This window comes from Dromiciops gliroides, chromosome 5, assembly GCF_019393635.1.
Source record: "Dromiciops gliroides isolate mDroGli1 chromosome 5, mDroGli1.pri, whole genome shotgun sequence".
NCBI lineage: Eukaryota > Metazoa > Chordata > Mammalia > Microbiotheria > Microbiotheriidae > Dromiciops > Dromiciops gliroides.
The window spans coordinates 54834711-54861432 of NC_057865.1; the positions used below are offsets into that span (position 1 = coordinate 54834711).

The window sequence follows — 26722 nt, forward strand, 5'->3', positions numbered from 1 at the left end:
TTGTACTAGTTAGGCCCTAGATACTTAAAGTCTATTTCTTTCTCTATCTCTGTCTCTATCTGTGTCTTTGTCTCTGTTTCTTTCTCTTTAAATCATTTCACCTGAAATTCTTCACACTTCTCTCATTTTTTCTTGTGCAACATTTATTGATGGTATACATGACTTTTCTCCATTATGGTGTAAGTTTCTTGAGGAGAGGATTTGTGATATTATAAGCAAATTAGGGGAGCACTGAAAATCTATGGATCTATGGATCCATACCAAACAAGAGAGAGGGGGGAAATCACAGGAGGTAAAATGGATAATTTGGATTACATGATATTCAAAAGGGTTTTGAACAAACAAAATCACTATGATAAAATTAGAAGGAAAGAAGGAAAGTGTGGGGAAATGTTATAGCAAAGTTCTCTGTTAAAAGGCCTCATTTCTCAAATACATAGGCAACTGAGTTAAATTTATAAAAAAAAAAAAAAAAGAGCCGGGGCAGCTAGATGGCGCAGTGGTTAAAGCACCAGCCCTGGATTCAGGAGTACCTGAGTTCAAATCCGGCCTCAGACACTTGACACTTACTAGCTGTGTGACCGTGGGCAAGTCACTTAACCCCCATTGCCTAAAAAAAAAAAAAAAAAGAGCCATTCCCTAATTGACAAATGGTTAAATGATATGAATAGACAGTTTTCAGAAGAAGAAATCAAAGCTATCTTGAAAAAAATGCTCTGAATCACTATTAATTAGAGAAATGAAAATTAAAACAACTCTGAGGTACCGCCTCACACCTATCAGACTGGCTAATGCAATAGAAAAGGAAAATGACAAATGCTGGAGGGGGTATTATAAAATAGGGACACTGAGGCATGCTGGTGGAGCTGTAAACTGGGGTTGTGTTCTGGAGAACAATTTGGATCCATGAAAAAATGGCTATAAAAACGTGCATATCCTTTGACTCAGCAATTCCACTACTACATTTATGTTTCAGAGAGATCAACGAAAGAAGAAAGGGACCTAGAGTACAAAAATATTTAAAGCAGCTTATTTTTTTTATGATGGCAAAGAATTGGAAATTGAGGTGATACTCAGCTGGCCTTCTCTCTGTTCTTCACACACCATAGTTCAGCTCCCATCTTCTGGCTTTTGCACTGGCTGTCCACCATACCTGGAATGTACTATTTCTTTATGTCCATCTCAAAGTTCCTCTATTGCTCTAAGATGCAGCTCAAGTGTTATCTTCTGCATGAAGTCTTTCTTCATCCTCCAAAAGGCTAGTACCCTCCCTTCTATGAATTTATTTTTTGTTGTTGTTATTATTGTTATTTTTTGGCGGGGGGTTGTTATTGTTGTTATTGTTATTTTTTGGCAGGGCAATGAAGGTTAAGTGACTTCCCCAGGGTCAAGTAAGTGCCAAGTGTCTGAGGCCAGATTAGAACTCAGGTCCTCCTGAATCCAGGGCTGGTGCTTTATCCACTGCACCACCTAGCTGCCCCCCTGCCCTCCCATGAACCTGTGTATATACATATTAACTTAGATTACATAACATATTTTCACATGTACTTGTCTCCCCTGTTAGAGTCCATGGCATGTGAGGGACATTTGAAGGAACTGTAAATATTTAGTCCAGAGAAGAAAAGACTCAATGGGATGTGGTGACTATCTTCGAATACTTGAAAGATGTGAAAGTGGAAGAAGGAATGATAATAAAGAAAAATAAAATAATTATTTTGTTTGACCCTGAGGTCAGAAGCAGGAGCAGTTGGTATTGGTTGCAAAGGGGCAAAGCTTAACTAACTAACAACTCATACTGGACTTCCTTGGGGAAGGAAGGTCTGGAGGTCCTCAAGCAAGGGCTGTTGGATTCTTTGTTGGGTAGATCACAGTGAAGATTCTTACTGGGGGTTCTATGTTGGATTAGGTAGCTACTGATGTCCTTCCCACTCTGAAATGATGTAATTCTGCTTTCAAAGGGGAAGATGCTTCAATTCTACCAATTAAAAAAAAATCAATCAACAAGCATTTGTTAAGTACCTACTCTGCGCCAGATCCTCTACAGGGTTCTAAAAACCTAAGGGCCTTTAGCTCCATATAGTTCACTCTTTGAAAGGAAGAAAAGGAACGAACATTTATTAAATGCCTATCATGTACCAGATACTATGCTAAGTACTTTACAAATGACGTATCTTCTGAATCTCTTGACAACACTTGTAGGGTAGTTGCTGTTATCATCTCCATTTTACATTTAAGGAAACTGAAGTCTACAGAGGTTAAGTGACTTGGACTTGCCCGGGATCACATAACCAGGAAATGTGTACAAGGTCAGATCTGAACTCAGTTCTTCCTGACTCCAGGCCCAACACTCTATTCATTGTATTCTTTTAGAGTTAGTGTACTTATCTAGAGTTACTTACCTCCAAATATTCCACAGAACAGTTTTCATGATTTTCCAATTCAAATGTTGTAAAGGTATAGTTTATTGTGTTGCCAGCTGTTACTTCGATGGTCCAGTTGCATCGCTGGTGTGTAGAATAGGGATTCGGAAAATTTATACTTTCTAAGATGCCATAAGTAAGATTGGCAATCACCACATCCTGGCAAGCTGGAAAAATAACAATGAATAGCTAACACCATGTGTTTCTTAGGCACATATATTCACATATTCATACCTCATTTAATTACAGCAGGATATGTATATGGGCCTCTGCTCCCAAAGAAACATCTGTATTTTATAGCCTTTTAATAAATACTTGGCATGGCATTTTTACAACAGAAAGGTTCCCTGTCAGAATAAAACATGAAGACTTGGCTTTAAATGAGATACAAATATTTTTTAATGTCCCTTGCAGAATTAAAAAAGCACACTGACAAACATACTCTAAGTTTAACTGTATTGGGAGGTGGTTAGAAGAGTTTAATAGTCTTCTCGAATCACCCTGACTTGCTGATTTGGAGAAGTGAAATTCATTACTCTGAATTTCAGCTCCCCAATCTTGCCAACTCTTTAGCAAGGCTTCTAATGCTAACCCTTTTTGTATCCTGGACCCCTTGAGAAGTCTAATAAAGGACCTCTTCTCAGAATCGTGTTTTTAAATGCATAAAACAAAATATTTAAGATTACAAAGGCAAAACATTAGGATGAAATAGTTATCGATTTTTTTAAGTTCGCAGACCCTAAATGAAGTACCATTCTTATGTAGAAATAGAAATGCTGGCCTCCATTCTAAACACTCAGAAGGGATAAGATGCTAAGTGGTGTTAAAAACTGAAGGTCTCATGTGACTTTGTCAAACACTGTAAAGTCAGGATAAGAAGCATAAAAATGGAATGATTCATCTTCTTGGTTGTCAAGCTGAATACCAAAAGAATGAAAGGGAAGCAAAGGCACAAAAGAAGACAAGGAAACAGCCAACAATAGATTCCAATCCAGAATGCAATTATTAAAAAAAATTAAGCTTTCAGCAAAGCCATGGAATGCAGAGTGGCATAGGATTGTTTCAGGTTCTACTGAGTTGCTTAGATTTGGCCAGGCCACATACATACTATGTCATTTGTCCAAGGGGTCTTTCCCCATCTTCTCTTTATTGTTAGAATTAAATAGAATAAAAGAGAGTAAGGAGGATAAACACACCACTGATTTTGAGGTGTTTTCACTGTTGAAAATGCATGCACTCTAACAAAATCCCTGCTTTTCTAATATTAGTGCCTGGGGCTCCATCAATGGGCTTTGATGCCCTGGGCAATTAGGGACATGGAAATCAATATCAGAAATTATCTTAGCTTTTCTAACCTCATGATCCTTCAATCATTCCCATTAAAATCTGTTTGGCCAAGGCTTTGCAGCCAAAGCGTCTGCAATCTGTGATTTTATTGTTTTACGTGAATGAACCATTTCTAGTTGATTACTATTAAGTATGTGATTTGTGTATGCCCAGCTGGCCGATGGGTAAGCATGAAAGAACACAAGGGGCAAAATGTGTCTTGGTTGACTGAACTTGGACTTGTCTTCCTTTCATATTATAAAAACTTTTTTTTTTTCTAAATCCCTTCAAATACAGATAGATGATGATTTAGTGCATATATAAGATTATAAACAAATCAAATGCCAGGGAAAAAATGGATTTTGAATGAGCAACATGATGAGTGAGTAGCTCCAGAAAAACAACCAAAAAATGAGTAAGGCAGTTGACCTTGAAGTTAAGAATCGTGCACAAACTGGTGTAGAAATTAGAAAAATTATCTGTTAACTCATAACAAGTTTCATCAGCATGCAACTAAAACCCAGGGTTCAAAAGTACCTCAAGGTCAACAAAGTTCCTACTGCTATAGAAATTTGATGTCTGCAAATTCACACATTATCAAGAATAAACATCAATAAAACTTCTAAAACTCCAAGATTTTCTGAAGAACTTACATTCAAAATATGATTGTAATATTGGCTTACAACATCATTTTTGGATAGGATTCTTTCTAACTGGGGGCAGCCAGGTGGCGCAGTGGATAAAGCAACAGCCTTGGATTCAGGAGGACCTGAGTTCAAATCCAACCTCAGACACTTGACACTTATTAGCTGTGTGACCCTGGGCAAGTCACTTAACCCTCATTGTCCCCCCCCCACACACACACAAAAGATTATTTCTAATTGCTAAGTGAACAAAACAAATTGCCAGACAGCTTTATTAGTGCTAAAGTACAGAAAATCTTCTTATGATATGATTTGTTATCACCTGGAATTTAGAATAACACAGGACCAGTAGGGCACCCATCCAAGGAGACTTTTGTCTTGAAATAATAGGACTTTGCCATAATACGACTTGACTATGACACTAGGTGTTAGCATACCACCCTAGTGTTGTCATAGTGGGAGTGAAAAGCATAAATAATTGGTGCTCAAGATCTTATTTATACTTGGTGGCAGGGGTTTGGGGCTGCCATAAAGGTAATTTTATTTCAGACTATTCTCTGTGTTTTATATAGTTAACACAGAACACGAAGAGTAAGGGCATTCAGAGTAGCCAGGAACTGAAATTTAATTTATATTTCTATAATTAAGATAAATCCAGATCCTTGGGATTCATTTTTTAGCTCTTTACAACATGAAAAGCATCTTCAAATTGGTAACCTTTTGAAGTCTAGAAGGAACGCATGCATTAAAGGACAACAGATGGGTTGAGTGATTCAGTCAAAATGAAGAGAAGAGGACATACAATAATCCTGGCTGTCAATGAACTTAAACTTCCATTGCTTGTCAGTGTGAGCATTTCTTTCATAGCAGTGAACAACCATGAAGACCGGTAACCTGGGAGGGCGATTTTCTTTCAAGTTTTTAATTGAGTCTTGATTCAGATTTATTTGAAGGTCTAATGATTTTCCTTCAATCCAGTCTTCAAGACACAGTCATGAAAATATATGTGATCTGGAGGGGCTAGGTGGCGCAGTGGATAGAGCACCGGCCCTGGAGTCAGGAATACCTGAGTTCAAATCTGGCCTCAGACACTTTAACACTTACTACCTGTGTAACCTCGGGCAAGTCACTTAACCCCAATTGCCTCACTAAAAAAAAAAAGAAGAAGAAGAAGAAGAAGAAGAAAAAGAAAATATTCTACCCAGGTGATAGATAGTTTTTAGTGTTGCTTCCTGCGATCAAAGATATGATTATTATAATTACAGTAACTCTTGGAAGTGCAGATAAAATGTTTATAGGATTTTTTTTTTAAGTTGTTTGATACAATGCACCAGAGGAGATACAGATCTCTAGAAATATACAGGTTGTCCCAAAAGGCTTAGCACAGTTGGAAACTTTGTTAACTTTTTTTTTTTTAAGTGAGGCAATTGGGGTTAAGTGACTTGCCCAGGGTCACACAGCTAGTAAGTGTGTGTTAAGTGTCTGAGGCCAAATTTGAACCCAGGTACTCCTGACTCCAGGGCCAGTGTTCTATCCACTGCGCCACCTAGCTGCCCTGAAACTTTGTTAACTTAAAGCAGCACTAAGGTTTTATGCAACCCTTTGAGTCTTTAACGAAAAATACAAACAGAGAACTGTAGAGCTGAAGCCATAGACCAAAAAACAAAGAGAGAAAATATGTAAAATAACGATTAAAATGATCCACTCTAGTGTGACACTGTAGGAAAAAAACAAACGGAAGATTTATAAACCGAGGACCTAGGTTCGCTTCCTTGCCTCTGTCACTCTTTGAGCCTCGGTGAAAAACACCCTCTACAGGACTCAGTTTCTTCATTTGTAAAATGAGGGGTTGGACTAGATGCCCTCCAAGGTCCCTTCCAGTAGGTATAATCCTCTTATACCACCCAGAGGCGAAAGGCTTCTCTGAAAACCCTGGCACGGAATGTTAACTTCATGAGATTGAACTTGTTGAAGGAGCATTTTATTCTCAAATGAGGCCAATCTCATCTCATCCCACAAATTAAGAGGATAAGCAGGCTCTGGGCATTGGTCTGCATGGTTCATTTTAGTCTGGTTTGGCACCAGTACGTGAGCATCACAAGGCCCTAGCACACAAATCCTTGTACTTACTCTGATTGATATTCAGGCAAGGAAGCCACCGCCCTGCTGCTGTTCATCTGTTCGCATTTTGATGAACAGACTATCTCCACTGGAGCGAATCAGCGGGGGGATCTCACTCCCACAGACGCTTGCACAGGAGATGAGGCATCCGCATTCAGGCCATCATAGACCTAAAATAAAAACATTTTAAATGGTGGCAGATTCTGGACACAAACAGCCGCACGTCAACATTTATACACATGTACAAATAAGATGGGGTCAAGGAAGGAAAAAAAGAACAACCTGGAGAAGAGAAAGGGAAATGGGGAGGGGAGGAGGAAGAAAAGAGAAGGAGAGGGGGAAGCAAGGGGGAAGGAAGGCGAAGAGAGGGAAATATTCTGAAAATCAGCAAACTGGAAGTAGATTGGATGTAGATGGCTAAAGCAGGAAGCTTGCAAACTTGAGGTCAAATTGAGGGAAGATAAATTGAAAAGAAAAATTAATAAAATGATTAAGGATAAAGTAGATAATCATTATGGGCTAATGACAACAAATGGGAAAAGTAACAGCAGCAAAATACTGCCTAAAATGAAAGGAAGAGAAGAGGATTAAAAAAAGGATATAAGGGCAGCTAGGTGGCGCAGTGGGATAGAGCACTGGCCCTGGAGTCAGGAGGACCTGGGTTCAAATTCGGACTCAGACACTTGACACTTACTAGCTGTGTGACCCTGGGCAAGTCACTTAACCCCAATTGCCTCAGCAAATAAATACATAAATAAATAAATAAATACATACATACATAAATAGATAAATAAATGAATGAATGAATGAATAAAAATAAATAAATAAAAGGATATAGAAACAAAAAAGACAGTTTTGTTATTATTTAGTTAAAGTTAGCATGCACGGTTTTCAACCAATTAAACACAGGGAGTTTTGAATGTGATCTTTTTCATTTTGTTGGTTTGTTTGAATGGCTCAATTTCCAGACTTTTACACTTCCGCCCTAGTTTCACCCTGGAGATCCAGGCCTCTTGATCCCCTTGGTGAGTTCACACTATGAACCACCATTTGAGGGAGTGTTAGGGCCAGATATAGCCCTCTACTTCTCTCCCAGCTCTACTCCTGACTCTCTGGACTTTGAAACCTTCCCCTCACCTAGGTGCCTCCCCTCTTCAGTTCTCATTTCGGTGTTGTTTTCCTTCTTTAGAATATAAACAACACACTTGACACTTAACCAGCTGTGTGACCCTGGGCAAGTCACTTAACCCTCATTGCCCCACCCAGAGAGAGAGAGAGAAAGGTAGGTGATCTGTTAAAAAAAAAAAAAAATATATATATATATATATATATATATAAACACCAAGAGAGTAAAGCTTTTCTTTTTCTTTCTTTCTTTCCTTCTTTTTCTTTCTTTCTTTCTTCCTTTCTTCCTTCCTTCCTTCTTTCCTTCCTTCCTTTCCTTCTTTCCTTCCTTCCTTCTTTTCTTCCTTCCTTCCTTTTGTTTATGTTTGTATTCCCAGTGCTTAGCACACTACTTGGTATATAATACACCCTTAATAAATTCTCTATATATTTATCTGTCTGTCTATCTTTTATCTGAAGATTATTTAAATTAGATCAGAACCAAATTTTAAAAGACAATCAGTAAGATCATCCAACTCTATGGATCTAGGATCTATGGAATTTGCCCAAGTTTTTGATTACTGAGATTTATAATCATAACTGGTGACTTTACTGATAAAACACAAACTTTGTTCAAGAAATGGCAATTTTCATTTTTTATTTACCCAAAAAGTTGTCCAAATTAATGGGATTTTGTTTTTGTTTTGCAGGGAAATGAGGGTTAAATTATTTGTCCAGGGTCACACAGCTAGTATGTGTCAAGTGTCTGAGGTCGAATTTGAACTCGGGTCCTCCTGAATCCAAGGTCAGTGCTTTATCTACTACACCACCTAGCTGTCCCCAATTAATGGGATTTTTCCATAGCAAAACATAAACCTACACGCTACAGAACATTATCACTTTTAATCCCCAAATTTTTTTTTATGCATCTACTATCTTTGGAAACTATAAATTCAGTTAAATTTTATATACATTTATATAAATGTAGAGCATATCTATTGAAATGCCACTCTAAGGAATCCCCTGGCAGTGGAGTCGATCCTGGGTTCTCAAAGGCTATACCACAGAGGGATCCAGGCATTGTCAGATCCTGCCATGCTGAAAAGGCTTCAAGAATGGGCCTGGCAATAGACTGGACACTTTTTATCCAAACAGCAACCTAGCTAAGTCCTGAGAGGCTCATCAGGTAGGCCAGTAGGTGATGAATTTTTTTTGTTAACTACAACAATTCATGAAGTCATTCACGAAGGTAGAGAAGGATTGCTACCTACCTCAGTGGAGGGAAAAGTTATTAAATCATGGTTATTTTAAAACACTAAAAAAGTATAGCAAGACACCCATTCACGCCCATTCATTGGGAAGTCTCATTTTTGTATATATGTCTTAATTATATTTCAAATATTTTTAAAATGAGAATATTTTTATCTTTATAGAAGAGTGAGCACTTTTCTAAATCTCAAAGATCAAAGAAATAGATGTATTGTGGATCCAGAGTGAGAAGGAAGGATGGATAATGAAATTAAATATTATACATACGGCCAAATAATCTAAACTGCAATTTGGATGACTCTCTAAGTGGAAGTTTTTAAACGTGAGTTCAAACTGACTGCCTCTGCTGGATTTCAGCAACCAAAAGCATTCCGAACTGTGGTAGTAAGGCATTGGGTAGTTAGGAGACATGAAGATGCCACTTGGAGTCGTGAGATTTCCACCACAGCCTATGGGGGGAAAACAGATGAAATTACATTTATCTTTCTTTTTCAAGGAAAAAAAAAGTACATCCCTTTCTCAAGGTCAGAGGTTTCTACCATAACTCTTTCAAACAGAGAGGCATACAAAAGGCCACTGATCACATGGATGCATGCCTCTGAAGAGGCCCCAAGTTGGGTCTATAATCCTATACTCCCAACTCTGTCAGGAATGCCCTGCTTTTTCTAATACAAAAGTCAAGGACAAAAGGGGTCTAAAGAAGAAATGATCACATGATGTCCTTCCTCTGTTGGGGGCATGATAAAAGGGATTTGGGTCAGGTTCAGGTTAGACTCAATTACCCATGAAGTCTCTTGGACATCATGTGATCATTTGTCGGGATGCTGAGAAGACTGGAGAACACGATGCATGAGAACACCTCTAGTTAAGGGGATCTCACTCAGCCCATCCTATTTTTTTGGATAGTCATAGTTGCTGGGATGTTTTGCTAACATTTCCAATAAGAGTTTGATGAAACTCCTCCCAATGCCTTCCTTAACAGGGTGCAGCAATTGGACTTAACTCACTCCACTTTGCATCTGCTGCTCTGCCAATGAAATAAGATACCTCCTGCTGTACCCGTGCCCTCCCCCCATTTCCTGCCTCCTATTGGGTGTTCTCTCACACCTCCCCCCCATTAAATTATAAGATCCTGGAAGGGAAGGACTATCTTTTTTTTTTATTAATTATATCCCCAATGCCTAGCACAATGCCTGGCACATAGTAGGTGCTTAATAAATATGGACTGGATTGGATTAGAAATTATATCTTGGGGCAACTAAGTGGTTCAGTGGATGAAGCACCAGCCCTGGATTCAGGAGGACTCAAGTTAAAATCCAGCCTCAGACACTTCATACTTACTAGCTGTGTAACCCTGGGCAAGTCACTTAACCCTCATTTCCCCACAAAAAAAAGGAAAGAAAAAGAAAGAAAAAAGAAAAAAAAAGAAATTATATCTTATTCAATCAACTCCAAAACCTAACACATTGAAATCTTTTCAGTTTCTGACTCATACAATGTGTAAGCTAGCCCTCCCAGCTTCATGTCATTTGAAAATCTGACAAGAATACCATCTTATACTTTGATCAAAGCCATTAATAAAAATGTTGAACAACCCAAGGTCAAGGAAAGATCCCTGAGATACTTTACTAAACACAACCTTTCATCTTGATATTAACCTAATAATGACCATTCTTTGTATCTGGTAATTCAATGAGCTCTGAATTCATCTATTTTCATTAACATCTGTCCCATAACTTCTCATCTTATCCAAAAGGATAAGAGAAACATGAGAAACTTTCCTACATGCTTTGCTAAAATCTGTATAAACCATCTACAGCATTCCCTTGATTTACCTCTAAAAAGGAAATAATTTGGTTAATCGGACACAGATTATTCTTAATGAAGCCGTGATTACTTGTTCCCTTTTGGAATCCTCACAAACTACATATACTTTTAATAATGTGCTCTAGAAGTTTGCCTGAGATACCAATAATTTTCAAAACATAATATGGATTAGGATAGTAAAACTCACTGTTGTTACTCATGGCAATCAATGTCAATATCCTTTCTTTTATCGTGTAACCATTTTTCAGATCCAAGAGATGTTTTAAGGAGTTTATTTAAGTTGGTCATATTCCAATTGTCATTGTATCCACAGTACTTAATATCATGACTAGTACATAGTAGGGGCTTAAGAAATTTGTTGAATTGTTTAAAAAATAAATACATTTCTTGAGTTGAATTTTTTTCTACCGTCTAAACTCCTGGTACAGGTAAGAATTCTCCCCATCCTCTTCATATTTTTTTTTCTACCTCATTCATCCTTGAAGCTTCCTTCTGCTGATTTGAATTCAAATCTTTCTGACTCCAAGCTTAATCTTTACCCACTTGGTTCATGCAAGTATGGGGAGGACAAGGAAAATCTTCCAGGGACCTGCAATGAGTACATTCTATTTATGTGTCTACCAGCACCAAGCAACGTAGATGCACAAGATACGTCAGTACCATCCTAGAGGAGATGTGAAAGAGCATCAGTCTCCACGAGAACTTCCAGAGTATGAAGGTATCCCTCTTGCCCTTTCATTACAAGATAGAGACCAACTTGACTCGTGTGCACCTGTGCCAATGGCACTAGCAGAAGCAGAAATAGAGTATACTCTTTGCAGGTCCCTGGAAGATTCCCTTTGTCTTCTGTACTTGCATGAAGCAAGTGGGTAGAGACTAGACTTGGAATAAGAAAGACTTGAATTCAAATCCTAACTCAGACACTTGCTAGCTGTATGTACCTGCCCAAATCATTTAATCTCTGTCAGCCTCTATTTCCTCATCTATAAAATGGGAATAATAATAATAATAATAATAATAATAATAATAGCACCTATCTCACAGAGTTGTTGTGAGGATCAAATATCTAAAGCCCTTTGCAAAACTTAAAGCCCTACTGATAAATACAAGCTTTTAGTATTTTTAATGTTAGCAGCAAAATTCACCCTTGTAGCTAACCGCTGTGGTAAAATGTCTGATTTTGAGCTGTAAAATGTAAATCTAATATGATCTATCCAACTCATTCCATCTTGCCGCTGATCTTCAGATACCCCCGTCCCCCTTCTTCTTCCCTCAATGTTAGAAAATGTGTTCTCATGGGGAAAAGGAAGAATGATGAATTCAGTCAGCAGACAAAAGGTCAAAAGATGAAATTCAATTAATCAATTATATCAACCTACATTATTTCACTTCGCTGCTGATCCCTCCTCCCCCAAGATAGCTCCCTCTACTTCCCTGGACACTAGGTATTTTGTTCCCACTCTGGAGTACAGTACTAGCTTATTCAGCAGGAAGGAGCAGACAAGATACCAACACATGACACAAGGACCCAATAGATAACTGGACTAAGTTTTCCAATAAGAGTGCCTGCTGCCATTTTACCTGTTAATGATGCATCCCAATAAGCAGAGAATCCAGAACTTGATTTCATCAAATCACTCTTAAACTTTATCCATAATTTGTTACTGTGGGAGATTATCATTGGAGGCTTGTTTGTTCCACAGTATGTTCCCAGGGACGTTGAGTTTTCATGACCTCCATCTCTGTAATCAGATAGAGGAATAATCATTTCAGTTAGACCATTAATATTGCTGTTTAAATATTTTATATGGATTTATGGACTATGGTTGCAAACAAATCTATCGGTGCTCTCATGAATATATAAGCATGAAGGCATAATTTCAGCTTTTGCTCAAGTAATGATATTAAAATAACTTGATAATTAGTAACTAATAATGATATTTAGCAAATGAAATTATGCACCTCCATCCTATATCATAATCAACTTCAAATAGATATGTTGTGCTTTATTTTTACTCTCTGAAAACAAAACCTTGCTAAGTATAATAGTGAAAAATCTAGAACTTTCCCAAGTACCAAGCAGTTGGGGAATAGATAAGTAGAGTGCAGTGCATTGGTATAGGGGAATATTCTGTTCTACAAGGAATATGCACAATTACTATGTTTATCTATTTGGAAGATACATATTAAGTCACGAAAAAATGGAGGATATAGGGGCAGCTAGGTGGTGCAGTGGATAGAGCACTGGCCCTGGATTCAGGAGGACCTGAGTTCAAATATGACTTCAGACACTTAACACTTACTAGCTGTGTGACCCTGGGCAAGTCACTTAACCCCAATTGCTCCGAAAAAAAAAAAAAGGAAAAAAATGGAGGATGTACAATTTGTAAAACTGTCTACAGGATCAAAGAAGTCATAAAATCAGTTATTTTGCAGCTGTTGGTATCTGGATGCATATTTTTTATTTCGGAATTGACTGAATACCATATATTTAACAAATAAAACTGAAGAATCTTAAAGCTAGGTTTGGGAGAGAATTGGAAGAAGAACACTTGTTTATTAACGAAACAACTAAAATGTGGCATATTAATGCATAATTAATTGAATTAAAAGAATCCAATTTGTTCCTCAATATAAAATGTGTCATAATTCAATCACATTACTCTTGAGTCTTCTTTAGTAAAAAAAATTTTTAAAGAATGCCTTTAACTTATAATTATAGGGTCTTAAGTGTAGTTTATACTCAGCAGACTTTTTAAAGCTATAGATTCAATTAATAATAAAATGTAAGAGATAAGAGCTCACAATTACAGAGAATTTCATTTTCCAAAATGCTGTCTTCTCAATGACCCCCTGAGGCAGGTAATAGTAATGTTATTATGCATACTTTCTAAATGAAAGAACCAAGGGTCAGAGAGCTTCTGTTGGTCAATGGCTTGACCAAATTTACCCAGGTAGTAAATATAAGAGCTTGAATTAGAATACAAGTCATCTGAATCCAAATTTATTCCTTCAGTGGAAAAATTCCTGGTTCAGGACTCCAAATATCCTGGGCCTGAATCTTGCCTCTGATGCTTATTACCTGTGTGACCGTGGTCAAGTCATCTACCTTCATAGTCCTTGGTCCCCTCATCTATAAAATGAGGTAGTTGAACTAATTATCTTCTGAGATCTCTTCAAGTTCTAGATCTACAACACTACATTTCAGGAATGAATTGGTGGATATTTCTTTTCATGCTCTCCTGAAGGCCTATGGTGATTAATCATTTTAATACATTTTAGCAATTTATTTAGAAGAATAATTCTTGTTATTTCTTTAAACAAGATTATACTGGAAAGTAGTAAAACTGAATTTTTAAAAAATTTTCTGCATCAGGCTTTTCCCAAATGTAATTGTACAGTCTTCCAAGCATGAAAAGTAGAGAGAAGTTGCCAGAACTGAAAAACAGAATTGTACCAAAAATATGATACAGTGACACACTTCATTACTTACTAATAAATTATAAATTCAAATGACAGAATTTCACTGTATTTTAAAAGATGCATGATTCGAATCAAACTTGAACTAAATACCATTGGTTTATAAAGATCTAGAGGTATAAAATATCTCCTTGAAAATGAACCCTACAAATGTGTTGACAATATCAAATATGGATTTTTTTTTACTAATTATCTCAAAATCTCCAGAGTGAAAAAAAAGGAAAAAAGACATGCTTTGTGATGGGGTTGCATGGGGTGATTTTTGTGTTTTAATTTTGACTGGAATTAAACTCTACTTGAGAATCTGGGATTCGAATTTCCATTGTCTTTAATTTTTTATTGAAATAGAAGGTGGGAAGGAATTCCAAAAATGGAGGAGGCACATTAACAGATCCTGAACTTCGTATGAGTGCAATGGTCCACCATTGACTCTGCACAAAATAATTTCAAGTTCATCTCTGAACATTAAAAAGTACAAGGAGAGGGGCAGCTAGGTGGCATAGTGGATAAAGCAACAGCCCTGGATTCAGGAGGACCTGAGTTCAAATCCGGCCTCAGACACTTAAGATTTACTAGCTGTGTGACCATGGGCAAGTCACTTAACCCCAATTGCCTCACCAAAAAAAAAAAAAGTGCAAGTAGAAAGTACTGCAAAAGAATCAAAGAGTGAAGGATGACTTTTTCATAAACCTGACATGTTGGAATTTGATGGACAAACACTATCCCCTTATAATCCTTGTATAGTTACAAGTAGGCATTTACTAAGCACTTCTGAGTGGAAGACAAATTTTTCCATTTGATAATAAATAACAGATAATTGATAAAGAAAAGATTCTTACCTGATTTCTACATAGTCTGCAATGCAACGTGTACCTAGACCAGACTCCAAGGAAAAGTTGGTGAAGTGCAATGCAATCTGATGACCTCTTTCTACTGTGATCGTATAAATGCATTCCACATTGTTGGGATAGTTACTGGGGAAGTTAGGGGAGTATAGATCGCCAAATTGAGTTGTATAGTCTTCCAAGCATGCTATGAAAAGAAAAGAGAAGTCACTAGGATTAAAAAACAGAATGGTACCAAAAATATGACCCAGTGACACATTTAATTACTTATAAAAAGATGAATTATAATGGTTAATGTTAATGGACAGCTTTAATGTATGGAAACTGCTATGCATAAATTATTTTATTCTCACAATAGCCCTATGGGGTAGGTAGTACAGGTATCCAGCCCCCCCCACACACACACACTTTTTACAGATGATGAAACTGAGGCTAAGAAAAGTGTTAAATGGTCATAAAATTATGAAGTTATCAGAGGCAGGTTTCAACTTCAACTGTTTTCTGACTCCAAGTCCAACTTTCTTTCCCCTATCCCATGTTGTCGTGGTAATTATTGTTATTATTCTAATTATTACTATTATATTCCACCTTTTCATCATTTTATGAAAATAGTCGAGGAACATGTCACTATCCTATTCTTTATATTTAATGACCTAAGGACTATTACACAGGGAAATAAAAGAACTACATTTTGTAATTGAATACATCATCAAAAACATTTTAAAGTTGTTATGGATCGATGTGACAGGTAACTGTAGGCATCAGTTCCTGTATAGTTAACTGGTTGAGTCCTCAACTAATGAATTATAATATGGGAAATATAATATATTTTGTTTGTTTGTTTTTTGCAGGGCAATGGGGGTTAAGTGACTTGCCCAGGGTCACACAGCTAGTAAGTGTCAAATGTCTGAGGCCGGATTTGAACTCAGGTACTCTTGAATCCAGGGCCGGTGCTTTATTCACTGTGCTATCTAGCCGCCCCCAATATAATATATTTTTGTTGTTTTTCATTTGTTCTCTTCATGATCCCATGGACCATGGCACATGAGGCCTTTCTGTCCTCCACTATCTCCTGAAGTTTATACAACCTTATGTTCATTGCTTCCATGATACTATCTATACATTTCATCCTCTGCTGTCCCCTTCTCTTTCTGCCTTCAATATTTCCCAACATCATAATCTTTTCCAATGAGTTTTGTCTTCTCATTGTGTGGCCAAAGTATTTAAACTTTAACTTGAGTATTTGTCCTTCCAATGAGTAGGGTGAATTAATTTCTTTAAGTATTGACTGATTTGATCTCCTTCCTGTCTAAGGGACTTTCAAAAGTCTTCTCCAACACCACAATTCAAAAGTGTTAATTCTGTAGTGTTCAGCTTTCCTTATGGTCCAACCCTCATAGTTATATACTACTACTGGAAAAACCATAAATTTGCTTATACAGATCTTTGTCAGCAAAGTGATGCTGTCTAAATTTATCATAGCTTTCCTTCCAAGAAACAAGTGTCTTTTAATTTCATGGCTGCAATCACCATCTTAATTTATCTTTGAGCCCAAGAATATGTGAGAAAATAATGGGATTTGGAGGATACTCAAAGGCCCCACCTGGAGATTAATCTAAATTGATTGAATTAAGTGAGAGTGATTGACTTTGCTGATTAGCCTACTTAAAGTTAATTAGAATGTAACTACACTCGGCAGGTTCTTAAGAAGCTATTGTTCTCAGAAGCTAAGGACTTTGAACTCAACTCCAGACCACCTTCAAGTCCAGTGAACCAATGGATTTGGATGATGCTAACCAATCAGCTTGAAGCAGTGTGTAAGGACCGCCTCTGCTCCAGACCTATAAAAAGCTTCCACACTCAGTTTGCTGGAGCAGTTTGTGGTTGAAGCAGGCTCGTGGCAGAGGACTTGAGGAAGAACCAGACCAGACTGGAACTCTAGGCTAGAAAGTCCTTTTCTTAACTTTTTGAACTCCATGTGTTCTCTTTTTTTCTAATACCTAGTATGCTTTAATAAATGCTTAATGCAAAAAAAAATTTTTTAAAACAAACAAAAACAAAAACAAAAACAACCCGGGGCAGCTAGGTGGTGCAGTGGATAGAGCACTGGCCCTGGATTCATGAGGACCTGAGTTCAAATCAGACCTCAGACACTTAACTGGCTGTGTGACCTTTGGCAAGTCACTTAACCCTCACTGCCTCGCAAAAATTAAATAAATAAATAAGCAAATAAGTAAGTAAGTAAATAAATAAATAAATAAATAAGTAGATAGATAGATAGATAGATAGATAGATAGATAGATAGATAGATAGATAGATAGATAGATAGATAGATAGATAAATGCTTAATACCCAAAGACTGGTGCTAAAGCTTCTAATTTAAGGCGACCACACATTTAGATTTTAAACATCACAAATATGAAATATGACACTACTTTAATTTTTCCATTTGCCAGGAAGTGATAGGACCAGTTGCCATGATCTTAGTTTTTTAATATTAAGCTTCAAGACAGTTTTTATGGTCTCTCCTTTTGTCTTCATCAAGAGGCTTCTTCATTCTTCTTCACATTCTTCCATCAGTGTGGTATCATCTACATGTTTGAGATTGTTGATATTTCTCCTGAAACTATGAATTCTGGCTTTTGATTCATTCAGCTTGGCATTTCACATGATGTACTCTACATGTAAGTTAAATAAAGTGACAATATAAAGCTCTGTCTTACTCCTTTCCCAATCTTAAACCTATCAACTATTCCATGTTCAGTTCTAACTATTGCTTCTTGATCAGCATACAGGTTCCTCAGGAGACAAGAAAGATGTTCTAGTACTCACATATCTTTGAGAACTTGCCACATTTTGTTGTGATCCACATAGTCAAAGGTTTTAATGTAGTTAATGAAGCAAAAGTAGATTTTTTTTCAGGAACTCCCTTTCTTTCTTCATAATCCAGTGAATGTTGATAATTTTGTCTCTAGCTCTCCTGCCTCTTCAAAAATTAGCTTGCTCTTCTAGTAATTCTTGGTACACATATTTCTGAAGCTTAGCTTGCAGAATCTTAAATATAACCTTTCTGGCATGTGAAATAAGTGTAATTGTTCAGTAATTTGAATATTCCTTGGCATTGCCCTTCTTTAGAACTGGAGTACAAATTGGTCTTTTCCAATCCTGGGGTCACTATTGAGTTTTCCAAATTAGTTGGCATACTTAATAGGATCCTATTTTAGGATTTTAAATAGCTCAGCTGGAATTCCATCACCTCCACTAACCTTACTGTTAGCAATGCTTCCTAAGGCCCATTTGACTTCATTCTCCAGGATGTATGGTTCTAGATCAATAACCATACCATCATGGGTCATCAGTGAAGTTAAGATCATTGTATTCTTGCCACCTCTTCTTTCTTTTTTTTTTAAGTGAGGCAATTGGGGTTAAGTGACTTGCCCAGGGTCACACAGCTAGTAAGTGTTAAGTGTCTGAGGCCAGATTTGAACTCAGGTACTCCTGACTCCAGGGCCAGTACTCTATCCACTGTGCCACCTAGCTGCCCCCTTGCCACCTCTTCTTAATCTCTTCTACTTCTGTTAAGTCCCTACCATTTTTCTTTTGTCATGTCCATTTTTCCATGAAATGTTCCATTGATAGCTTGAATTTTCTTGAAGAGATCTATTATTTTTAACATTCTATTGTTTTCTTCTATTTCTTTGTATTGCTCATTTAAGAAAACCTTCTTATCTCTTCTGCTATATTCTGGAATTTTGCATTCAGTTGAGTATATCTTTCCTCCTTTCTCCTTGACCTTTCACTTTTCTGCTTTCCTTGAATATTTGTAAAGTCTCATTAGACAGCCATTTTGCTTTCTTGCTCTTCTTTTTCTTTGGGAAATTTTGTTGCTGCCTCTTGTACAATATTGCAAACCTCTGTCCATAGTTTTTCAAGCACTCTCTCTACCAGATTTAAGCTTTTAAATCTATTTATCACAATTTATCCATTATATATTCATAAGAGATGCTATTTATGTCATACCTATGTGGTCTGATGGTTTTCTTTACTTTCATCAATCTAAGCCTAAATTTTGCAATATGAAGGTCATGATCTGAGCCACAATCAGCCCCAGGTCTTGTTTTAATTCACTGTATAGAGCTTCTTCACCTTTGGCTACAAGGTATATAATCGGTTTGATTTCTCTATTGACCATCTGGTGATGTCCATGTGTGGATTCACCTTTTGGGTTTTTGAAAAAGTACTTGCTGTGACCAAAGAGTTATCTTGAGAAAATTCTATTAGTCTCTACCCTGCTTTATTTTGTACTCCAAGGCTGTTATTCCAATTATCTTTTGATTTCCTGCCTTAGCATTCCAATCTCTTATGATGAATGTGACATCCTTTTTTGGTGCTATTTCTAGAAGATGCTTTAGTGTCTTCATGGAATTGATTAACTCTGGTCTCTTTGGAATCAGTGATTAGAGCACAGAGTTGTATTACTGTGATGTTGAACACTTTGCCTTGGATTGGAACAGAGAGCATTCTGTAATTTTTTTTTTTAGATTATGCTCCAGTACTACTTTTCTTACACTTTTATTGACTATAAGGGCTACTCCATTTCTCCTAAAGGATTCTTGTCCACAGTAGCAAATGTAGTGATCACTTAAATTCACCAATTCCTGTCCATCGAAGTTCACCAACATCCAAGATGTCAATGTTTAATCTTTCCATCTCCTGTCTGACCACATTCAGCTTACCTTGGTTCATAGATCTTACATTCAAGGTTCCTATACAATATTGATCTTTACAACACTAGACTTCCTTTCATTACCAGACACAACTACAGCTGAGTTTCCTTTCTGCTTTGGCCCAGCCACTTCATTAGTACTAGAGCTACTTGTAGTTGCCCATCACTCTTCCCCAGTGGCATATTGGATACCTTCTGACCCAAGGGAATCATCTTCTGATAATATCTCTCCTATCATTTAATACTGCCCATGGGGTTTTCTTGGCAAATACACTGGAGTGGTTTGTCATTTCCTTCTCCAGTGAATCATCTTTTGTCAGAACTCTACACTATGACCTGTGCATATTGTGTAACCCTGAATAGCAAAGATCATAGTTTTGTTAAGTAATGCAAGCCCCTCCACTACGACATGGCAGTGATCTCAAGGTGGGTATAGTAAATTACATTACTATAACTTATTCACATATAATATATAGGTCTGTTGCATTATGTACTGTAAAGTACTATAGATTATATATGTATATGTGAATACATAAAATATGCTTGTATGCCTTTCATGAACTTGTAACTAATTCTTAACAACAGAAATAATTGCATTATAAAACACATTTCTAGACATCTCAAATATAATTAACTTTTTAAAATTAAAATTAAGCTATATTAAGGAAATATTACATAGATGTTAGCAAATTTGGGTAAATTTAGACTTGGATTTATATTAGTACTAAATAACTTTGTAAGTCTGGTGAATTGTTTGATTCACATTGCCATTATAAAAATTAGAAAGTATACATACACTCTGTACCGAAAAATAAAATCATTTTTTTTTGTTTGTGGAGCAATGAGGGTTAAGTGACTTGTAGAGGGTCACACAGCTAGTAAGTGACAAGTGTCTGGGTCCGGATTTGAACTCAAGTCCTCTTGACTCCGAGGCTGGTACTTTATCCACTGAGACACCTAGCTGCCCCAAATCATGTAAAATTAAAGGAAATCATAGGGTGAACCTTAAAAAATATAATTGATTCTTTGTTATCATGGAAATATGTATTTGGAGGAAAAAAGCACAACTCATGTTCCAGAGTACTAAGATAGCAAAATTCAGCCATAGGTTGCATTTTTATAAGTATTTCCTCCCCCCTAGAATTCCATGATTAGCCTTACCCTGTTTATGGTATCAGACAAAAAAATCAGAAATGAAACGCTCCACCAGTTGGTAACAACAACAAATCCAGCATGCAATATGGTTGCATTACTTTTAAATGACTTTTACAGGGGGCAGCTAGGTGGCACAGTGGATAAAGCACTGGCCCTGGATTCAGGAGGACCTGAGTTCAAATCCAGCCTCAGACATGTGACATTTACTAGTTATGTGACCCTGGGCAAGTCACTTAACTCTCATTGTCCTGCCAAAAAAAATTTTTTAATGACTTTTACGGTATTTTAGTCAATTAGCCTTTAATTACTTTAAAACTAATATGCTTAGTGAAACTCACTATATGCCAATACTTCAAAGACCACTGATTTCATTGGTACTCCCTCTGCTAAAGTAGACTGCAGTCTTACTGTGCCTTGGTAGTCAGTCTTCATGAGAGATTTCACAAGAGACATGGGAAGCCTTGTGATAATGGTCCTATCCATACTTAGCAATGATGGCATTCAGATGATATACATGGTCCATCTCTGGGCCCTGACTCAAAGCCTTTCCAGATTAATGGAGTCTTAAAGAACTCACTGTTCTTTCCATACCAGTGTGAGGGATGAGAAGAGGGTTCAAGGACTTTGTATGCAACTATCAAGGATCCAGAGAAATGTAGCTCAACTGCATCTTAAAGGCATCTTTCATTGTGGGGTTAGAGTTCCCAAACACTCGTCCAGTAAAGAAAACAAATGGAGCATTTGCCCTGTTACATGATCTTTGTAAAAATGTGATAACAACATTAGAGTTATAGGCTGTTGTGGGGGGCAAGGGGGCGGGGGAGAACAAGAGGGAACATTAGTTTGTTCTGTTTTAAATGGCAAAGTTCAAAGTATATGGACAGCAATTCTTTGGGTGGTTTTGAGTTTTTTTGGCAAGGCTTCACTTGGATGAAAACCAAGTTAGCATCTGAATCCAAAACTGGAATTATAGGCTTTTCTGTATTCTACCGTAATAGATCCACAAAATTCCTAATGCCAAGGGGAGAAAGGAAGAGAACTATATTAACTGGCTTAGACATTGTTCCTAACATTAGCTACTATGAAAATTAATGAACAAAATATCCATTAAAGAAAATATATCTAAGCCTAGACTAAGCTGACAGGCCCCAGTGACTCAATGATTGAGTCATACATAGAGAGCTGTGGCTTGTAATGAAGCTGCTTTTCTATCTCTTGTTCGAGAAGATATTAAAGGATTATGGAATTTTTAGAACTGAAGTAGATCACAGGATCTCAGCTCTAGAGATGGAAGGGACCTTAAGGGACACACACACACACACACACACACACACACACACACACACGCACACACGCACGCACGCACGCACACGCACACGCACACACATGCATGCAAACACAGTTCAGTTTCCTCAATTTATAGATGAGGCATCTAAGGCCCAGAGTGTAACAATTATCATCTCTATCTTGATAATTCTCCAATCCAGCCATAACCTGTCTCCCAACCTCCAGTCTTGACTCTCTAATTGCCTCTCAGTCATTTTGAAATGGATGTCCCAGATCTCTTAAATTCAACATTTTCAAAAACGAATTTATTATCTGCCCCAAACCCAACCAGCACATCCAAAGTTCCCTATTACTGTACAGAGCAGCTCCACCATCCCCCTAGTTACCCAGACTCATAACTTAGACATCATCATAAGCTCCTCAGTCTCTCTCACCTACCACCCCCATATCCAATCTGATCCCAAGGCCTATGGATTTTACCTTCATAACATCTCTCAAATACACCCCCTTCTCTCCTTTGACACTGCCACCATTCTGGTGCAGGACCTTATCACCTCACACCTGGACTAGTGCAACATCCTACAGGTTGGTCTTCCTGTCACAAGTGTTTCCCGGCAGGCCAGTCCACCCTCCACTAAGCTCTCAGTAAATTCCGGTAGCTCCTTTCCACCCCAGGTTCAAACACAAAATCCCTCAATGTTCAAAGTCCTTCATAACCTGCCCTCTCCCTCCACTCCACCTTCGTGGTCTTCTTACACCTAACAACTCCTCACAATTCTACAATTCAGCAACATTTGCCTTCCAGCTGTTTCTTGAACAAAACACTCCCATCTCTCAGCTGTTCCCCATGCCTGGAATCTTCTCTCTACCCTTATTTCTGCCTCCAGGACTCCTGGGCTTCCTTTGATTCCCAACTAAATTCCACCTTCTACAGGATTTTCCCAATCCTCCCTAATGCTAGTGCCTTCCCTCTGGAGACAACATCCACTTGATCCTGGATATAGCCTCCCTATACATAGCTTTTTGCATGTTACCTCCTGCATTAGACCATAAACTCCTTGAGATCAAGGTCTATCTTTGACCTTTCTTTGTATCCCCACAGTGCCTGGTACATAGTAGGCACTTCATGTTTATTGACGCACTGAAAAACTCTGACATTCCTCTCTTATATCCTCCTGGCATTCTGTCTCTACTTAATCTTCATTCCTATTCTTCATGCTCATGTTGAGTTCCAAGGCTGCTATCCTACAGCATATTCTCAGGCCATTATCCCTATTCTGGTTGTCTTCCCTTCCCATTCTTGACCCTTGAGTTAAACCACTCCACCCCACATAGGCCTCTTATTCCTTAATACCTCACTCCCTTTTCCTATGACCTCTCATTCTTACCCAAACCCCAAGCCCAGGTTATTCTCGCCACCTTCAACCTGGAAGAAATGCTGGCTGGATACACTAGAAATTGTGATCTAACCTCATCTGGACCCTTACCAAAGCAAGGCAATCCTTTCATTCCTCCCTAATTAATTCCTTATAACATTCCCCAAAGAAGCTACTCAAAACCTTCCACAGCACCCCCTCATCAAATCCTCTCAACTGAGGATTTTACTTGATACTTAACTGAGAAAATGGAGGTGATTTGTTGTGAGCTCCCTGTCTTTACAATCTCAAAATCCCCTGGAATCATCCACCCCTCTCTCTCTCTTCCTTTCCTCCTATCTCTGACTAGGAGGTGGTCCTTCTCCAGACCAAGACCAAAGCAATGGCATGTGCCCTTAATCCCATTCCCATTGTCTTCTGCAGAAGATTACCCCCATATTCATCTTCCTTCTCTAACATTGAATGTACCTACTTGGCTCCTTCCTTTCTGATTTCAAGCACTAGAAACTACCATCCACTCAAGACATCACACTATATCTCCTCTTCCATTCTGAACCAAACTCTTGGAAAAAAGTTGTCTACATAGATTGCCTCTAATACTTCTCTTCCCAGTTACTCTTTCACTCTTTACCACCTGTCTTTTGACCTCATAACTCAAATCAAACAATTCTTTCCAAAGTTATCAATGATCTCTTAAGTGTCAAACCTGATAGTCTGTTTCCCCTCCTAATCCTTCTTGATATCTCTATAGCAGCTGACTCTCTTGACCACCCCCTCTTCCTGGGTATCCTCTCCAATCTGAGATTTTATGACATGATCTACCAAACAGTTATCTTACTTATCCTTCCCAGGAATCTTTCCTGGCTCATCATCCACATCCTGCCTCCTAACTCTGGGTATCCCCCAAGTCTTTGAATTGGACCCTCTTCTCTCTCTACATTTTCTCTCAGTAATGTCCTCAGCTCCTATGGGTTTAATTATCATTTCTATGTAGATGACTAGCAGATCTATAAATACAGCCCCAGTCTCTCACCAAGGATAAGTATCATATTACCAATTTCCTAGCAGAGATTTTGAACCAGATGCCCTGGAAAAATCTCAAATTAAACATGTTCAAAACAGAACTCATTATCTATGTTCCTCAACCCACCCTTCTACTGAACCTTTCTATTTCTGCTAAATGCCCCACCATTTTTCCAGTCTCCTAAGTTTGTTATTTTTTTTTTGTGGGGCAATTGGGGTTAAGTGACTTGCCCAGGGTCACACAGCTAGTAACTGTTAAGTGTCTGAGGCCGGATTTGAAGTCAGGTCCTCCTGAATCCAGGGCCGGTGCTCTATCCACTGCGCCACCTAGCTGCTCCCAGTCTCCTAAGTTTATAACTATGACAACATCCTCAATTCTTGACTCTCCTTCACCCCACAAATTCAATTGGTTGCCAGATCTTCACTCCATAGCATCTCTTACATCTGATCTCTTTCTTTACTCACACAGCCACTGTCTTCATTTAGGCCCATTTCACCTCTTATCTGAACTAAAATCAAATTCACAGGGGCAAATCAAAATAATACCCTCTTGATATTACCAGTCTTCAAAAAAGGACCTTCATTACAACCAGTAGCACCATCAACAACAACAGAAGACCCTGCTTTAACTTTTTTCTCATTCCAAGTCATCCTTCCAACAACTGCTAAAGTATTTTTCTATAAGTTCAGATCACACCATGTTACTCCCCTACTCAATCCATCCCAACAGCTCGCTATTGTCTCTATGATAAAATGTAAATTCCCATTTGGCTTTTAAAGTCCTTCACAACTGACCCCAGTCTCTCTTTTCACCTCCCATTTACATTATTCTTCTTCCTCCACTCTGTGAGTCAGACAAGTTGACCTCGAGCCATACCCATGGCCCTCCCTTGACATTCACCTTTGTGATGTTTAAAATTTAATGTGTGGTCACCTTATTCCTGTCCCAAGTATAGGGAAAATCAGCTAGGGTTTCTAATATAAATTAGAAGCTTTAGCACCAGTTTTGGGCATTAAGCATTTATTAAAGTATAGTAAAAAGAGAACACCTGGGTCAGAAAGTTAAGAAAAGGCCTATCTACCCTAGAAGTCCAGCCTCTCCTGGTTCTTCCTCAAGACCTCCTTCACTAGCTTGCTTGAGAGACAAACTGTCTATGGAAGCTCCTCCTACATCCCCCGAGAAGAAGCAGTCCCTACACACTGCTTCAAGCTCATTGGCTAGCATCACCCAAATGCATTGGTTCACTGGACTTGAGGGTGGTCCCATGTTGAGGTCAGAGTCCACAGCCTCTGAGAACACACCCTCTTGAGAGTCAGGCAGGTGTGGTTTTAATCAAGTCAATCGAGTCAATCAGCAGAGTCAGTCAATCCAATCAATCCAAATCAACCCTCTCAAGCTGGGGCCTTTGGGTGTTGGCAAAACCCATTATTTTCTCACACCTTCATGAGGGACATGGCATTTGAGCTGGTACCTGAAGGATACACATGTTTTCAACATGTCATGGAATCATGGGATTTAGAGTGGGGACCCTGACTGTTATCTAATATCCCTCATTTCACAGATTGGAAACTGAGATCCACCAGTTGGGGTGACTTTACCAAAGTCACCCAGCTAATAAATAGCAGAAATATGTTTCAAAACCAGGTCTTCTAATTCTTATCCCACTATCATGCCCCCTGCCATTTCTACTGCCTCTCAAAAAAAGAGACATTAAAGACCAGGTAAATAATTCTGGGACCTGGGATTATCATAAACAGAGGTGAAGAAGTGGGAAGGTAAATAGGATATGTTTGCCAAACAGTCAGTGGTCTTGTTTGGCTAGACTATATAGTACATTTAGGAGAAAAATGGGAGACAGGGTTGAGAGATATTGCAAAAGGCCAGGAAAGCCAAGCTAATGAGTTTAGACTTTATTTGGAATGCAATGAGAAGTCATTGAAAGTTTTTGAGCCAAGGAGTACAATAATTGAATAAAGGCTTTAGGAATACTAACACAAGGCCTTGTGGGCCACATGACCAAGTGAGGCCCAAACCAAATTAAAATGCATTTGGGAAGTAATTAACAAAGTAAATTGTAAAAACACAACAAAAAATAGATAATACTGATATGTGGTTTTC

At 38.1% G+C, this 26722-nt stretch overlaps 1 protein-coding gene across 1 annotated transcript in view; it reads right to left on the reverse strand.

The window, feature by feature from the left end:
- Positions 1 to 26722, reverse strand: part of CUBN (cubilin) — a 294282-nt gene that overhangs the window by 203663 nt on the left and 63897 nt on the right. Inside the window, 6 exon segments of the mRNA XM_043967014.1 lie at positions 2400 to 2587; positions 6517 to 6649; positions 6652 to 6681; positions 9152 to 9333; positions 12293 to 12453; positions 15031 to 15223. Of these exon segments, the coding sequence (XP_043822949.1) occupies positions 2400 to 2587; positions 6517 to 6649; positions 6652 to 6681; positions 9152 to 9333; positions 12293 to 12453; positions 15031 to 15223 (887 nt within the window).